The 19409-nt window shown below is 38.3% G+C and overlaps 1 protein-coding gene across 1 annotated transcript in view; it reads right to left on the reverse strand.

Annotated features, from left to right (window-relative positions):
• The window catches only part of tmtc1 (transmembrane O-mannosyltransferase targeting cadherins 1), a 74461-nt gene that overhangs the window by 15997 nt on the left and 39055 nt on the right, over positions 1–19409 (reverse strand). The window contains exons 7-10 of the mRNA XM_079816650.1: positions 16034–16112; positions 15843–15953; positions 6982–7103; positions 925–1092 (exon numbers count right to left, since the gene is read on the reverse strand). Of these exons, the coding sequence (XP_079672776.1) occupies positions 925–1092; positions 6982–7103; positions 15843–15953; positions 16034–16112 (480 nt within the window). The remainder of the gene's footprint in view (positions 1–924; positions 1093–6981; positions 7104–15842; positions 15954–16033; positions 16113–19409) is intronic.

A 19409-nucleotide genomic window follows, 5' to 3' on the forward strand; every position in this document is an offset into this window, starting at 1 on the left:
TCAATTCAATCCGTTTCATGATAATTGCATTCAAAACTTAAATAATAACAGGCAAATACACATGTAATGTAACATACATATGTGATAAAATACAAAATCTTGGCCAAGAATCCAATTGAACCAGCTTAAGACGGCAGATGGAACATGTTAGATCAGGACAGGGCAACTGTGGCCCTCGAGATCCAATTCCCTGCAGAATCAACCTTGATCAAACTCATCTGCCTGGGGCCTTCTAGTAATCCTGAAAACCTTGATAAGCTTGTTCAGGTGTGTTTGTTTAGGGTTGGAGGTGGAGCTAAACTCTGCAGGAAAATGGACCGTTGTGTTAGATGGTTTCTATTAGGTCGTTACCTATTTTACGAATATCTAATGCTGCTTTAGATGGCTGACCAGGCAGACTAAAGGCTAGATAAAGATGGCATAAAGGCCCTAATTTTAGACCTATACATAATAGGTAGGTGTCTTCTCCACAGTTTTACATGTTTAGTACTGTAAAGCTATTGTATAAGGTGGTATATAATTAAATGTGACATGACTTGACTGGAGTTATTTATTTCACAGCATGTGCAAACATATCCAGATGCTTTCTTAACTGCTGTTTTCTCACCACTGTGATGCTTATGTTGCGTTTATTTTGTTATTGAGAGGAAAGCACGCAGCACATATTTAAATATTCATCTAACCGTCACTCTCGGCAGTGTGGGTGGCATTGAGATATTCGCTAACAGTCAGTGTAAGACAGTATTTTGAACTTGGTTTTACCCCCAAGTGAAAAATGAAAGAACTTCGCCTTGAGTATATCGGGGCCTAATAGCTCAGCTAGAGCCTCTTCAGGTAATAATCCAACTAAACCAGCTAGAAACCAGCTATCATCTTAAACTGGTTTATTCTGGATCTTCCAGCAGGAACTGACTATGAACAGACCTGAACAGGGCTTCTCTGGAGAGCCAGATCTCATTCTGTTGGACGGTCTTCCAGGAGAAGAGGAGGAGGACAACTAGCATGGACACAGTTAGTGCGGCCACTCCCCACCGACTGACCACTGAATACAGTCTGTTCAGCCCGTGCACCACCAGAACACAGTAACCCATACTGGACAGACACACAGAGAAAAAGCCTTTGTAATGCAAGCAACATTGCATAGACTTTAAACAGCCCTTTGTGTATAACAGGTAATGTAGTGTAGAGAGTATCGTGGGTGGGTGGAAAATGCCATATTTTAAACTATGGGTGCTAATGCATTTCTTTTTTCCCCCCAGACAGCTAAAGATCTAATCTAAACACATAAAGATAGTGATTTCCAAATGGAAAAGCTTCAGACTTTCACATCCAGATATGAACCATTTCCTTGGGGCAGACAGCGAAACTCTCATGAGGAATGGTGATATGATCAAATTTAAAATGTTATGTGTATGCAAGGAAATCATTAAAACAAGACTGGGAACAAATGACTTGCGTTAAAATCATACTCTTGAAAGTTTCTAACCTATTTGTAGTATCATTGACTTGTCTGGAACAAATGCTGAATGACAAAACACACACTGATATTTAAAAGTGTACCACAAAATCACAGGAAAGAAATAATTAAAATGACACGAACCAGACATTCCCTTTATACTTTATACATTAATAATTTATTATATTTACATTTTAACCTGTTATATATATATATATATATATATATATATATATATATCATATTTTGAATTTTTACCATTTCATTATACTGTGTTTATAACAGTATAAATATTTTATATATATTGTAAATTATTATTGTATATATTATAACATTATTGAATAAATATTGTGTATTATACGTTTATTATAAATTATTGTATTAAATATCTTAATACAGATAATTTTGTATTAAATATCTTAATATGCAGAATAATGCATGCAAAAAATACTTTACTTAATTTTATATTAAAATATTAATTAATTTATGGTAATAAATATTGTAAATTATTATTGTATATATTATAACATTATTGAATAAATATTGTGTATTATACATTTATTATAAATTATTGTATTAAATATCTTAATACAGATAATTTTGTATTAAGTATCTTAATATGCAGAATAATGCATGCAAAAAATATTTTACTTAATTTTATATTAAAATATTAATTAATTTATGGTTATAAATATTGTAAATTATTATTGTATATATTATAACATTATTGAATAAATATTGTGTATTATACATTTATTATAAATTATTGTATTAAATATCTTAATACAGATAATTTTGTACTAAATATCTTATTAGGCAGAATAATCCATGCAAAAAATATTTTACTTAATTGTATATTAAAGGGGTGGTAAACCACGATTTCACTATTCTAACTTTAGCTAGCGTGTAATGTTGCTGCTTGAGCATAAACAACATCTGCAAAGTTACAACGTTTAAAGTTTAAAGCAAAGGGAGATATTTGCTTTTAAAGAAATCAGTTTCTAAGAACTACAGCAAATGGCCAGTAGGCGACTACACACATTCCTCCAGGGTTGGTGACATCACCAGGCTCAATATTTACATAAACCCCTCCTCCGAGAATATTAAATAAGGGGGGGTGAGGCCATTTTGTATCGCGGCGCTGTTGTGGTATAGTTAGGCTGGAGTGTTGTTGCCGCGATGCCGAGGAAACGCTGTTATTTTCATCCGGATTGCAGGTCTGGGGTACTTGCTTTGTTCAGCCTTCCTTTGGACGGGGGTGCGTTGCAGAGTGTTTAACATACAACATGTTGCACGTGTGTTTGAGACGGGGAACATCCGCGCGCGGGGCTCCCTGCAGCACATCTCACGGAGGAAAACATCCACCGTCTTCGCGAGTTCAATGCCGGATTTGCACAACGTCAGCTGCGTGAAACAAACACTGCCGGTGCGTGGATGCATGACGCGCGTGCTGCACATTTCACGGAGGACAACTTCCACAAACTTCGCGAGTTCAATACAGGATATGCACAACGGCTTGTCCTGGAAGCTGGATTTACAAACAGAAGCTGTTTACGGGCCACAACCTGTAAGTCTGATTTATATTTCATCGATGTGTTTTCCTGTAATAGGTTGTAGCAAGGAAGTAAACAGATGACAGCGCTGTTCTGCAAACCAGTCTGTTAAATGCTCATTCATACTTAACGTTATCCGACGAACACCTAACGTTACAAACACTAACGTTAAAATCTCAACAGCGAACCTGGCATTAGTGTAAATGATTCTTTGATTAGAGCTTTTATGTATTGTTTATCTACAGGCTTGCTAAACATGGTTCTGTGTGTGATTTGGCTAACTTACTAGTTAAAGCCAGTGCTTAGTGTTCGTTTTGGGTTAGTTCTTGCGACAGATATTTGGCTATAATCGTTCTAAAAATACAAAAGTTAAAGTGCCATTCAGTAGCGATCATTATAGATCCGCAGTCTTTACTCTTGAGGACTGAACAGGTTCTGCTCGATCATCTTCACTCAAATGTTCTGGGTCTGATTCGGGCTCATATGGTTTTATTGACGCCGTTGTTTCTAATACTGACCAAAGCACAGCCTCCGGTAAAGGTAAGGGGCGTGACGTTTCCGACAAACGTGCACTAGGCGGTTAGCGAATCACAACACACTGCGCCAGCTAACCAATCAGAGTCCATCGCGTATTTTTGAGGGACAGGCTTCATACAACCCGGAACGCATCAGACCGCTTTACAAGGAGGGACAGAGCAGTGTAGAATAAAGGTCAAATATATGAAAAATAAGGCAATTTTTTTTTTAAACGAAGCATGAACACATGTTACAGTGCACCCCACAAATACAGTCAAGCCTTCAAAAGAATGTGTTTTACCACCCCTTTAATATATTAATTAATTTATGTTAATATATTAATTAAACCCTCCCATAAATTAATTAATATATTAATAAAAAAATTATAATATTATATAATATAATATATATATATATATATATATATATATATATATATATATATATATATATATATATATATATATGACAGGATGAAAATGTAAATATCATAAATTATTAATGTATAAAGTATACAATTATAGTATGAATTTTTCATGTCGTATGAAAATATTGCTAATTATTGTGTAAGACCCTGGTAAGATTCACTTTCTAGCAAGATACACACACAAAAATCACATCCAATGTCTTTCCAGCACATCTGTGAATTATATTTCTCAGCCGGAGGGCATTTTTGAAGGACAAAACCCTCAATTCAAGGCTAATCCAATTCCGCATCTCACAATGTTTATCTACAGACGCTGGTGTCACTGTGGACACGGTCAAAAACGGCTCAAGTCAAACACAATTACATGAATCTCCCACAGTGTCGACGGAAAGACAAATTTAAAAAAAGGGAATGTCTGGTTCATGTTTTTAGCTGTTACTTATTCAATGCTGGAGTGTTTTTGGAGCTTAATTTCAATTCAATATCCTTCCTATCTCATTTTCTTTCTTTGTCTCTCCGCTTTGCTGCACAGGAAACTTATATTTGGAAGTCGACACCTCCCTTTCCCCATCAACACCCACTCCTCACAAACAGAACATATGAGGACTCCTGCGGCTTCACACACACTTTCACTGCTTCTCTCTCACACATCCACACACTTCTGAAACATGTGGTACATTCACAGTTCAAATGAATTTGTCTTGTGATTCTGTTAGATACACAAACTGAAATAGATTGGTGAGTGTGCATAACTTGCATCCACAATACTAAGGCGTTGTTATTTGGTTGCTAAAATATGCTGAATGCTCTAGATGATATTTTAGTCTCCAGATATGGTTTAGCTCCTTCCTTCTATAAAAGTCTATGAATGTTTGAGCATATTTTACCCTGAATATGGAAAAAAATCACCCTATCCACTTTCCACTTACTGATCTTGTGAATCATCCATCTGTATGCTTTACTTTTTATGACCTTGTAATTCTTAATCAAAATGTCATAACTTGTTCATTCAGTGAAACGTCAGACTTTGCTTAAACCCTGTCGCTTTCTTACAGTCAACTGTAAGCTTATATTCAGATCTGCCTACATCTAATCAACAACTGACGCATAGAACAAAGTCTTGGCCCTACAATTTTTCTTTTTCGATAAACCTTCATTCTGACCCTCTGTCTAAAATAACCAATTTTTAAGGGACGGCTCCATTAAGGCTTAGTAAACGGCCACTGTTATGATTGGCTAATGTCATTGCTTCATTGCGTCTCTCTTTCATTTATCCTGTTGTCGACAGACTCAAGTTCGTGGAGTCAGAAACTGAACGCACGTCTGTATCCAGTATAGACAGCATCAGTGATAATAATGTTTTTTTTTGTGTGTGCTTTTGATGTGAGGTAGGCAAATGTCAGCCGTTAAGCGACTGAACCCCAGAGGGCGGGGCCTATGGTGCAATGATGTATAACTATTCGTCGATGTCTTGCTCTGGAGGCGGTGATATGCAAATATATTTGCCGGTGTGTTGTCACATATCCCCTAATATAAAAATGTTAAGCTCTGAAACATGCAGGATGTTTTAATGGTACAAAGACTTCTAATATGGCAAATTTGATTTCTCATTTCATGTCCCCTTTCCCCAAATCTCCTCGAGATTTGCACAGATAATGCAGGACAAATTTTAATATGTAGCCAAAGTTTAATACTTAGGGCTTCACCTCAAAATTAAGAACTATAATTTTGAACGAAGAACAAATATATTTTCTATACATTTTATAAAGATTTTTGGGTTTTTGCATTTTGGCATTATAATTTCCAAGATACATTTCCCTCCAAATTCTCATTACCATAATACAATATAGTTCATAATAGTTCATTCTCATCAATGCAATCTGGGAAAAATTACATTATAAGATAGAAAAAGTTGTATTTCCCTTTAATTTCTGTTGATTTAAATAAAAATAAAAAACACTTTTTATACTGTATTTAGTAAAGAAAAGAAGAAAAAATACTGAATCTAATGAGAATTATCAGTGAGAACAATGGGAATTACATAACAAATCTAAAGTAAAATGTCCATATACATAACAAGCATAGAGAATTTTGGGGTGGAAGATGTGCTTAATCATCATGGAATTAAAATCACAATCTTTTTAATGATCTTTAAATAGGCGTCATTTACTTTATGCAAAATAATATAATAGAAACAAATAGTTTTTTCTTGGAATCTGAGGTAAAATATAACATGTTTTTGTGAGATTCTCTGTGAATCAGAGCCTGAGAGTTCCTCACATTCCTCTCATAGCTGTGTGCTGAAGTGTGTGTGTGTGTGTGTGTGTGTGTGTGTGACTGTATGTGTGTATAAATGGTTTGGCCTCTGAGCCGCAGTGCCGCCCTCACGTGTCTGATCACTATTGCTGTTGGCGTTAACAAAGACAGTGCTACTAATATTTACCCAGCATGCAAAGAGAATGGCTGCCTAAATGCCCAAGATAAGTGCCCATCTGATCCTAACACAGGCCATTAAATTCACTGAGCAGAAACCGCTCATTACTCATAACTAAGTGTACTCAGGGATGTAATGCTGTGTGTACGCGTATTTATGTGTGTATGTGGGCGTTTGTCGGGTCACTACTACACTCCGAGCTAATAAGATAATTTTTGAATAACCTCGATTAAATACCTCGCCTCATTGTTCAAATTTCTGTTAATCTCTACAGTTCCCACACATACACACACACACACACACACACACACACACACACACACACACACACACACACACACACACACACACACACACACACACACACACACACACACACACACACACATATAAGAGATCAGTGGTGCATTATGGGATGCAGGGCTCAAGACAGATTATGTACCGTTATCAGTGGGATGAAGGAGAACGAGGGAGAGAAAAATGGGGGTTGAATTTGTAAAGTATTTTGCAGAGCAAGGAATGTTTTTAAAGGACATTTTGTCTGGCTGTCGCAATATATTTTTACATGCGCACACAAACACACATGCACACAAACCTGGGCATGTAGAGAACTCTTTCCGCCACCACAAATCCCACGCGGAAGAACAGATTACTGGCTGGGATGAAGGGAAAGACCAGGAACAGCACGCCCACCAACACCTCCTTCCCTTTCATCTTCTACACAAAGAGAAAGAGAGATGGAGAGAGAAACCAGAGGTTGTTTCTATTAGAGAAGCAAGAACAAAACAAAATCAAAAGTTTTCTACATTTCCTTCAGAAAATGTCAGTGGCGCTTGCCTATGCAAAACCTGCAGCCACAATATTAGGGCAGTGCTATTTTGTTGCCATGGTGTTGCTATGAAGATGCTATGGCGTTTTTAGCATGTTGCTATGAGGTTGCTATGGTATTCTGAGTGTTAAACTGTGTTGCTATGAGGTTGCTAAGGTGTAGCAATGAAGTTGCTTAGGTATTCTGAGTGTTTTAAGCATGTTGGTATGGTATTCTGAGTGGTTTTTAATGGTTGCTTAGGTTGTTAGGGTGTTGCTATGAGGTCGCTCTGGTAGTCTGAGTGGTTAACTGTGTTGCTATGAGGTTGCTAGGTTGTTGCAATGAAGTTGCTAAGGTGTAGCAATGAAGTTGCTTAGGTATTCTGAGTGTTTTAAGCATGTTGGTATGGTATTCTGAGTGGTTTCAATGGTTTTTTAGGTTGTTAGGGTGTTGCTATGAGGTCGCTATGGTATTCTGAGTGGTTAACTGTGTTGCTATGAGGTTGTTAGGGTGTTGCAATGAAGTTGCAAAGGTATTCTGAGTGTTTTAAGCATGTTGGTATGGTATTCTGAGTGGTTTTTAATGGTTGCTTAAGTTGTTAGGGTGTTGCTATGAGGCCGCTATGCTAGTCTGAGTGGTTAACTGTGTTGCTATGAGGTTGTTAGGGTGTTGCAATGAAGTTGCTAAGGTATTCTGAGTGTTTTAAGCATGTTGGTATGGTATTCTGTGTGGTTTTTAATGGTTTCTTAGGTCGTTAGGGTGTTGCTATGAGGTCGATATGGTAGTCCGAGTGGTTAACTGTGTTGCTATGAGGTTGTTAGGGTGTTGCAATGAAGTTGCTAAGGTATTCTGAGTGTTTTAAGCATGTTGGTATGGTTTTTTGAGTGGTTCAAATGGTTTCTTAGGTTGTTAGGGTGTTGCTATGAGGTCGCTATTGTATTCTGAGTGGTTAACTGTGTTGCTATGAGGTTGCTAGGGTGTTGCAATGAAGTTGCTAAGGTATTCTGAGTGTTTTAAGCATGTTGGCATGGTATTCTGAGTGGTTTTTAACGGTTGCTTAGGTTGTTGCTATGAGGTCGCTATGGTAGTCTGAGTGGTTAACTGTGTTGCTATGAGGTTGCTAGGGTGTTGCACTGAAGTTGCTAAGGTATTCTGAGTGTTTTAAGCATGTTGGTGTGGTATTCTGAGTGTTTTAAGCATGTTGGTATGGTATTCCCAGTGGTTTTTAACGGTTGCTTGGGTTGTTAGGGTGTTGCTATGAGGTCGCTATGCTATTCTGAGTGGTTAACTGTGTTGTTAGGGTGTTTCAATAAAGTTGCTAAGGTATTCTGAGTGTTTTAAGCATGTTGGTGTGGTATTTTGAGTGTTTTTTAACTGTTGCTTAGGTTGTTAGGGTGTTGCTATGAGGTCGCTATGCTATTCTGAGTGGTTAACTGTGTTGCTATGAGGTTGCTAGGGTATTGAAATGAATTTGCTATTTTTTCACGCATTGCTATGTGCTCAATATGGTATTCTGAGTGGTTTTTAACTGCGTTATTAAAGTGTTGCTATGAAATTGCTGGATTGTTTTAGCACTTTGCTTTGATGTCATGGTATTTTGAGTTGTTAACTGTGTTGCTATGAGGTTTCTATGGTATTCAGAATGTTTTAACTGCATTGCTATGAGGTCCCTATGGTAGGCTACTATATTGTGAGTATTTAACAGAATTGCTATGACATTTCTAAGTTGTTGAGTTTTTTCATCAGTCAGGTGAAAATCTTAATAGGAAAGTAAAAGCATTAGAAACACAGGAAATTGTAAGTACAATTTTCCTCAGCAAACATTATTTGAGGTGTCACTTATGTCTGACGCACAAACAATATGAGCTGAAATATGTGCCAAAGTTTAATAGCAATTTAAGAGCAATAGCAATAGTGATGCTTGACTTAGCAAGCACAAACACAAAACACACTGACTGACACATTATTTACTGCCCAAGCAACATTGGCTACTAAAATGGCCTTTTCTGCACCGCAACAGAGCTTCCATATCTTTATTAGTGTTATTTGAGTGTGTATCCTTGAAATATTAGCTGGCGTTGTTTTTATTGATGTACAAGTTCATTAAATATGACAGTTGAGGATTGAAGGGTCAATACAGAGATATGAATTGGATATGAAATCTGAGCTCGAGTGAGAGAGGATGGGGCGGGGGGGATAAATCATAACTGTATCACGCTTGGTTTACTTTGCATAGGCCGATACGCTGATAAAAAAATAAACAATATTACCACAGCCATTTTCTGGCGTTTCACTCTCATATCCACAGGCAATATATGAATGTTTTATTATTGATTTCTGCATTCCATTCCACAAAGAACATTAATTAACTTCAGGTTCAGCAACAAATGAGCACACATTCTGACATGTAATAACTGTACCAAGAAATAAACAAAATGCTCGTATAAAAATGTGCTGATAACATTCATTCACCGTCACAAATCAGTACAATCGACTGACTCTCAGGCCTGTGTGTGTCTTTGTGTGTTTTGCATGAGATAATTAGCCTAGTAAACATTGCTGAGGAGGCAGATTGGAAAGTCATTAGGGCGAATCTTTGGCACGGCTGATTGGGGGACGAGCATGATGAAGGCGTGGCCAAAGATGGTCATGTGACAATGGGAATATTTCAGTGAAAGGGGAAGCTATGCATTTTAAAGTCCTCATGAAATCAAAATCGATCTTATTTACTTTGTTAGCCCACATTACAGGTCTTAGGGTGAACAATTAATCTGTGCAAGTTAATACACATAAAACAATTGTTTGCCGTGGTAATCTTTAATCAAAATCTGAAAAGTAACTTCCGGTCTTGAATGGCGTTTTGAATGACGCAACTGACGTCGTAGGTCACATGATCATGACAACATGACGGATGTAGTACGTCCAGAGTACATAGAACATACTTTTTTAGCGGTCGTGAAGTAATTACTTATTCAAAATAAGTACCAACTCAAGTATATGATTTCGAACGCAGCCAAAGACTTTATGCACTGAGATCAAAGACAAGACAATACTAGATATTAGCTCATTAATATGCACACTCGCCACAAACTGGACAGGGGTGGGAATTACAGTTACAATACCACAACCACATTTCCCGTTCAATACAAGCAGGAACCGAAAGCAATGCAAACACAGACAGCAAAACCAGACAACACACACAGAGCCCCGCAAGCTTATGTTTTTCTGGGAAATATTAGAGGGCTAAAGCTGGGTCATAAGAATGAGGATAGCTTTGGCATTATCCTTTTCGCCAGTTGCCATCTGTTGTCATGGCTGCACAAACAGAGGTCATCCGCAGTCTGTCCCAAATGTCACTAGGCCAAAATCCATTCAGTGGCCCTCTATAGACGAACACCTCTCTCTCAGATATGCTCTTTCATTCTGGTTCTTCCCCTCAGCCCTTCCTTTATTCTCTTTCACCTTGGCTTTTTTTAGTCATTGAATTCCTTTCTATCATCTTTCCCCTTCCTGCGGTAAGAAGGATAGTTGTGTGATAATACAAGACGCTGCCACTGCTATAAAGCTACAAAAAAAGTCCTTGACAAAAACTGAGGTCCAAATATTTTGAATTAGCTTTTATTTTCATATTAGTTTAAAATAGTTTTAGTTTACAAGTGCACACTCTTGTCATAATGTTTCTTGATTTTAAAGATGTCATGAACTGGCTTTTAAAATGTTTGTATACTGTTGTCTGAGGTCAACTTATTACGTTTGTGTGGTTTTTACATTCAAAATCATCATAATGAATAAGTATTGGGCTATTTTCTACCTTGGTTTTGAGGCTCTCTCAAGACACACTCAGTTTTAATGGGCGTGCCGCACTGAAGACTTGGAAGTAAACGCCCACTGCTATGATTGGATAACATTTTTGCATATTATAATGAGTTTCGACTCCCTTGTCAGTACACGTGGGGAATTGTTTTAAAAATGTCCAATGTGGAAAAATGGCAACCGGAATGATTCGCCCATACATGTTCGCCCCAGAGTCTGATCCCGAATCGCAAGACAATGAACCAAGAATACCTCAAATTCAAAGGATATTACAGCCTGTGACAGCGTGGTAAATTATCCTTAATTAGGTTTATTTCCAATGTATCTTTAAGGTTTTTCTAATTTTATATTATAGTGTAACCAAAGATGTTAGCATTACTATCACATATAAAAAACATGTGTTGCACCATTCCTGTCAGATCCAATATAGAAGTTACAGCATTGTGTTTTAATCTCAATCTGTCTCCAAATCCAGTCTCGACCTGTGTCTTGTTTACAAACGATTCCGTGGTGAAATAAAGCCCAGGCACAGCGCAATAGCTTGCTATCTTCGGCATGTTTATTGCTCGGTAGCGCGATTCGTTTAGCTCCACGTAGGCCTATGTTATTTAAGGGTGCTTTCACATCTCTAGTTCAGTTCATTTGGTCCGAACCAAGGGCAAACAATTATACATTGTAGCATTTTTCAGCTTTTTTGGTTCCTTTTTCACACCACACTGATTGCTTTGGTCCGAACCAGTTGAAACGAACCAAAATGCCGTCACATGACAACATCCACTTCACTCATTGGCCATGGCGTATTTCCTAAACTGCGACTGCGCAGGCTGGTTCTGTCCCTGGCCATAATCTATTACATTGTTTGTATACACCACAATAAGCAAACAATACATTTCTATAATGAAGCGCGGATGCGGCTTAAAAACAACGTTCTAATGCACTGCGAACGGCGAGCGTGCATCGCTCTCCACTTCAGGCGAAGATCGCGCTGTTCTTGTGAGTTTTTCGAAAGTTGGGACCTAATATGGTCATCAGACCAAATTTCTATGAGGCTCCGCACCTCCTCACTACTCCAAGTTCGCGAGCTGCCATGCTAATGTGCAAACTGTCAACAAACACTTCCTCATCACATAATGCACAGCGCAGCTGACTACGGCAGCTGGTTTAGTCCAAAAATGATCAGTACTTTTTGCAGTTGGGTCTGTTCGAGGTCGGATCACGTTCTCACCACAAACAAGCCGCTCCAGAGTTCGTTTGAAACGCTTGTTTGGTCCGCTTTTGGTGCGCACCCGAGTGCGATTGCGGCTTTCACACCTGACCAAACAAACCGCACCAAAGGGGAAAACGAACTCTAGTACGATTCAACCGAACTAAATGAGGCAGGTGTGAAAGCACAATATGTTACATTTATTGCACGAGTCGGTGGGCGGGGCTACAGAATCAGGCGTACTTCTTCTGTTGAGGCGCCGCTTCACTACACTATGACATCACAGGCTGGCACATTCTGAGATCGAGCGTTTGTTGGGCCTGGTGTCAATAAAAACTTTTCTTTGACTAACATGGAAGATTTCAGCTCCGAAACGTACAGGATATTCTTATATCACGACAAACTTTTATATATCAAAGGCTGAATGAAAAGTTGGTTTCTCAACGCATGACCCCTTTAAAATGTTCTAAAACTGACAGGTTTAAATTACATTTTAAATCCAAGATTGTATATACAGTACATGAAAGTTTAAACTGATCCTCCAGTCCACTTGTGAAACATTTATAGAATAGGAAATCTGAGATCGTTTTCTCTATAAACGAGAGAAAACCTGATTTTTTTCAATATTAAACATTTGCAAATTCACACACCTCAACTCAATCAGTAAAAGGAGCAGGCAGTTTACTGACATTAGTCAGTCAGCTTGTCTCAGACACACACTATGAATTATTCAGTCAGTAGATATGAGATCTGCCAAACAGGGACTGGAATATTCTCTCTCTCTCTCTCTCTCTCTCTCTCTCTCTCTCTCTCTCTCTCTCTCTCTCTCTCTCTCTCTCTCTCTCTCTCTCTCTTTCATTTTCCCCTCTCTCTAAGTTTCTTCATGTGGAGTCGGATCAGCCATTCTAGAAACGGAAAAAACGCACTGCCTATTTCTTTCCACAAACTCAAGGACCGGAGAAATCTGAACATTTCTAAAAGATCCCTCAAGGACTCCGCCAACACAACGGCGAACGACTAAAAGAGCATTCTGGGGGTCGACAAAACCTGAATGACATCCTCTCGCAGTTCCTCAAATGTTGTAGAAAATGAGCCTGTAAATTTTTTATTGGTGGCTGGAGCACTCAAGTTCTCATAAAACCTTGAATGCTTTGCTATTATCTGTTTTATTCTTACTCATATGCTTTCTTTGGGCTTGTTCAGGGCATAGAAATATGTAGAAAAACAGAACAATAGATTTGAAAATGCATTTATCGTAAGCACACTACCCACTACGTCAACTTTATCCAAGCATAACCAACAAAAAATATTGGCGTATTTGAACTGCCGATTTAAATGCTCGAGCTCATAAAGGTGACCAATTATTCCCCTTTTCACAAAATGTAATATAAGGCCTTGTCCACACTATCTTTTTCTCTCCATTTTGGCCTTCCGTCCACACAGAGAACAAACTGTTTGAAAACGACTGTGAAAACTGAGGCTTTTGAAAACGATGACGCATGTTTAGTCATATTGACACATATTGTACACATAGATATTCATGTTTATACCGGTTAGGGCTGCAACGACGCGTCGACGTCATCGATGACGTTGACTACGAAAATACGGCGACATGCGTGAAATGCGCACTTTATTTACGTTCTAGAATAGAACAGATCTAGAATAATGGCAGCTTCTGCTCCCGGGCTTAGTGAAAATTATCATTTATCATATAAAGCCAGACCACGACATTCAAAAGTGTGGGAGTACTTTAAACAGAAGCCAAATAAAACTGTGCTTTGTTTGCTCTGTAACGCCGATTTCACACTGCACGCATTGGCAGAGCAGAAGCTGTGCGCGTGGAGAGCGGGAGCCGCGCGCGCCCGTTGGGCTTTCACACTACCAGTGTTCGTCTCGCGCAGCTTAACCGTGGCGTGTGTATTGCAAATACAGACGAATATTGTCCATTCGGTCACATTTTCCGGTGTTCTTCTCCGTGCCCAGTACGTCTTGTGCTTTTATTTATTATGGACAGCATATATCTGCTTCAAATGCGACCGGTTTCCCCTCTGTCCCAAACACATATGCATAATAACATGCAGGTAGTTTACATGATTAAAGTAACATTAAAGTTAAGATATGCCTCTAGTTTTAATCATTTAAATGTGTCTTTGAAGTTTGGGCAAAAACTTCTGGCAGCTTTAGTCGTTGTTTATTCACATGTATATCTTTAAAATAGATGACTAGTTATACATTAAAACTATGCTGTGTGTGAACCTTTTGCAGATAAATACAAGTGCATTTTCGTTTATTATTGACACAAATCAATAAGTAAATCATACTTAACTATTATAGTAAACAACTTTTCCTAATTAGGCCTACTCTGTATACATTTTATGATGAATAGTATCATTAGTTATGCTTCTTGTGTTCATATGTTTCATTATAAAATGGCTTAAGTACACTACCCTTCCTGAAATACAATTAATATTGTCATCATTCATTGATTTCAAGTTAAAATAATATACAAATTCACTACCCTCTTTGAAATACAATAATCGGAAAAAAGAATCATCAGATGAATCTGGGAAAATAATCGCTAGATTAGTCGACAGAAAAATAATAATCGTTAGTTGCAGCTCTAATACCGGTATTGTGCCTGTTATGTGCTATTTACTTTCACACAGTTGCTAAAATATGTTACTTTGCACACTCTTCATATCACAGTCCTGCAAAGATGACAGAAAATGTACTCACATTTGCTCTCCTGTAGGGTAGGATTAAGGTTTTTTTTAGGGTTAGTTACTTGTATTTATGCATAATTTATTGTTATTACTTTAGTAAGTACATGTAGTAATGCGATTTGATTTGTAACAGCTCTATGGTGTCTTATTATTCTAATTGTAATTATTGATTAAATATGAGACATTTCTCAAGACAGTAGATATGGATCTTTTAGATGAATTTTAGTTGTCTTGGTCTCAAAACACTCTGGCTTAGGTGGTCTTGACTACAAGATTACATTTTGGTCAAAGACTTTTTATTCAGGTTGGAAAAAAAAAGTCTTTGCAACAGCAAAGTTTTAAAATGCCTGAAGATGTTCTTTGGCTAAAACTATAATGGTGCTAATAAAGATTTGCAGTTTCCAGTACTTCTAATTTTCCCAGTGTCTTTGCTGCTAAAATTACATTTATATGCCATATGAAAATGATACATGAATTTCACCGTCAGCATATGAGCCTCACAAAATGTTCAAGATCAAGATGAGCAGAAATAATCGCCTGAAGAACTAAATAACCTGATAAATAAACATCTCACTTCATGCGCAACCTGCGTGAGGAACGTGTGCATTAGCTCACGGGCAAACATCTGCTTCACGTGATGTGAGCGTTTGCACTCATTTACACAATCGCTGCCATTTTTCACGGGTTGCTATGGCGATGATTCATGGAGAATTGTGTTGGGAGAGCGCATGGGAGGGAAGAGCAACAGAACAGCGGGGATGAGAGACAGCATGAGTGAAGGCTTTTATATGATCAAAACAGGAAAGATACTTTGCGTGTGTGTTTTTCATAAATTATGACAGAACGAGTCTGTGGAGACGCGGCCTCAGCGGTTGTCTTGACATGTGGAAATGTGTGTGTGCGCTCACCTGTAGGCGTGTAACACAGTTCAGGCTCAGCACCAGCATGACGAGGGCCAAAGTCAGGGAAGCAATATTCCGCCTGTCCCACAGAGACTCCACTAAAGGAATGCTCCCCACCTGTCAATCACAACTCATGCAATCATCAAACGTTTACTAGAATGTAGTTTTTGCAGTGTGTTTCTGTGGATGCCATTTACCTGCCAGTCGTAGCAGAGCACTATGGGAGCCAGTAAGAGCCAGGCGTTGAAGGCGAGCAGATAGCAATATGTAAGAAACCTAAAAAGACAGCAAAGATTTGCATGTAAAATGCACGTAACACACATAAAAATGCCTTTAGTAATGATAGCAAAGCAACAATTCTTTATCCGTTATTTATGGGTGGGAGGAAATGTCAAGGTTTTCCTGCTTTTGTGTACGCTCCAAACCACATCAGACCCCTCGCTGAATTTGAATGCTGTTAAGTCCATATATTCTTCAGTGGATGAGAACATATTTCTCTGCGTTAACTCTGTAGATGTGTGAGTGTGTCAAGAAATTCAATTTTTGACATATAAGAGATCATCATACTTTAAGAATATCTTGTACGTTTCTTCCTCGTTAGTCCAAAAACAGCTTTTATTGTAAGCCCAGATAACGACTCGTTGTGGAATGTGCCTAATCTATGATGTAATAGGCGAAAGACCGCATCTGTAAAAGAAAATCAATGCCTACTTCATAATTGCAACTTTGGCCACGCCCACTGGAGTGTTAGTGAGATGATGAGGAGAGAAGAGCAATACAGGATCACTGTATTAACATTACCTTCAAAAGGATCTTAATGCTAGGAATGTGGTTATTTATTTGTTTTCAACATTGAATGTCTCAGTTGAACATTATTTATGTGTATTCGGTACATTTCACTGTGGATTCTTTGCTAAATCAATCGCAATTTTGGCGCAGGGTCTGCAAACAGACTTTTACGATATGGACATGCCACGGGAGAGGATCTGTGAATGGCAGTGAAGTAGGGGTGGGAGAAAAGGTCGATGCATCGCGATTCGTTATCCAACGATTCAGAATCGATTCTCAAAAATTCAGAATCGATTCTGTGTTCAATTCAAACGGCCACTTGACCACTGTGTGCGCGCGCGCGGTCACCGGCCAAACAGAAAAACCTGTTGATAGGCGAACGTTCGTATTAGGGATGGGCGATATGGACTTAAAAATGTATCCCGATATTTTCTAGTATTTATTGCGATAACGATATCAATGACGATAAATGTAGTATCATTCCCCATGTTTTTGGATACAAGTGAGAGCTGCATGCATTCTGCATGCAGACTCAGAAAAACAAATGATCTTACTTAAAACGTACCTGTCATCAAATAGGCTCCTATAATACATAATATATATACATTTATTTGTTTTATGTAAAATTCCACACCAGCCTTTTCAGAAATGGAAAAGTTGCAGATATAATTGTCTTCTGTAAAAGTGCAGGTAATGTTTAAATAGTGCAACTGTGCTGAAAAACATCACACAATACAAACAATAATAATTCAAATCAATGACAAGTTTTAAATGTAAACCGATTCTGTATTCATACACTCATGGTGCAAACAGTGGTAAAAATAGCAGAAACAGCAAAAGTAATTATCCCAACCATGTCTTCAGATTACAAAAAAGTTACAAATAAGGATTTAATTATAGAACTTCAGTCATTTGAGTTGATAAAATAATACCACGAATTCTTCAACTAATAAAAATAAACTGCACTAAGGATTAATGAGCTTCTGGGTTCATGAATATTAATCACGTTGTCAGCGCTCGTTCGAACTGATTTGCTGAAATCAAAACAGGCACAGCCTATGAGATTCCCGTTTGGTTTGTGCATTCGTCTCTTCCTGTTCACGAAAGGCTGAATAATTCTAAATAAACACCTTTATTTTACAGGAAAATACAACAAAGGATATTGTTTACATGTAGCACGTCAATTCTGTGTTGTGTAAGACTCTCTCGCTCTCTCTTTGAGTGTGTGTGTAACACTGAGCGCTCTCAGTCGCGCGCCTCACACTAGTGTTTATTGTGCGTCAAATACACTGCGCATTCATTGAGATGAACTGAAATAGTATGCTTTACCGATCGATTGAGACGGAGCGAATCTCTTAAGCGGTCAGTCCAAGTGCTCAGGGAGTGAAAATACATCTGTATGTACAGGTTCAGATTGCCCTCAGGACAGGTAGCCCCTCGTTTAGCTATGAACTCTTCCGCAGCTCTGCACGTGAGATGCGGATTCAGTGCCGCCGCTCCCATCACGCGCTCCGCGTAGGGCACCAAGTGCTGCGGGGAGCACCACAAGAAAAGTTAATATATACTAAGTGACGAACGCAGCCACCACGGCCATCATAAAGTAATAACGCTTAGGGCATCAACACGGCCAGCGACGGCACTGTGCGGATGGGTCGCGCCATCAACTAGGCTTTATCGTTATTATCGCGGGAAGACAAATTCTTATCGTGGGGAGAATTTTTTCCGGTATATCGCAAACGATAAGATATCGCCCATCCCTAGTTCGTATGCTGGTGAATTGGCATCGTTTAAGATAAAATGGACAAACTACGACCTGCTCAGGGGCGTCGCACCTGTGGGGACACTTTTCCCGGTGAGAGGGTTCAACACCCGCACGTTTTATGCAGTTTTTCCGCAGTTTTGCACAAACGCCTTCCAGCAGTCGCTCCTCCGTTTCTCTGGCCGCTCTGTATCTATGCTCGCTGCGGCTGCCTCTTCATTTCAAAAATGTATTTTGCTTATTAAATGCAAAGTTTTTAATTTCAAAAGCATTTCTAAATTAAGTTCATATTTCCAACAAACAAACTATTTACGAAAATAACGAAGAAGTGGTGCTCAAGTAGGCTATAAGGCGCTTTCCTTGCCATTAATGCTTAATAACACTCCTATGTCTCCAATGCGGTGGCTGGGACATAAACATAAACATCCGTGGCATAATTTTTGGAATGACTTATCGAATATTGCTGAACTACTGCACAATGTTTCAAACGAAGCGAAAATTCTGAACAAAGACTTTGTTTTGGCGAGTGATTCGTTAAATGTCTCTAACATGACTGTTGCAGCTCGGCAAGTTTTCTCATGTGAGATGTTATGCGCACACACTGAATTTGGCTTCTCAGCAAGCGCTAAAGTTGTTTTTCTTCTGCATTAGCCTATGTTTTAAAGATTTTTTTTGTGGCTCTAACCAAAGTAAACTCTTTTTTGCTTTAAAGACCTTTTTTGTTAAAATGTTCTAAAGAAACTGAAAAATTGTCACACTCAGTTGTAAATTGAGAACTGTTTATTCTTTATGATTGTTGTTTGCAATTGTATGGTTTACCATGTTTCATTAGAGCTTGTTAATCTTGAATATAACTTTGTTAATAAAATAAAAGTATTGAAAGAAATCTTCATAATAATTTTTAATATGGCAATACTGTCAAACAGATATTCTAACTAAAAACAAAACGCATATTAGCTCCAATTTTGGTTAAAATGTAAAGTTCTTGTATTTGCACAGCAGGATAATTTGTTACCAAAAATGTA

Source organism: Gobio gobio, assembly GCF_949357685.1.
Source record: "Gobio gobio genome assembly, chromosome: 5".
NCBI lineage: Eukaryota > Metazoa > Chordata > Actinopteri > Cypriniformes > Gobionidae > Gobio > Gobio gobio.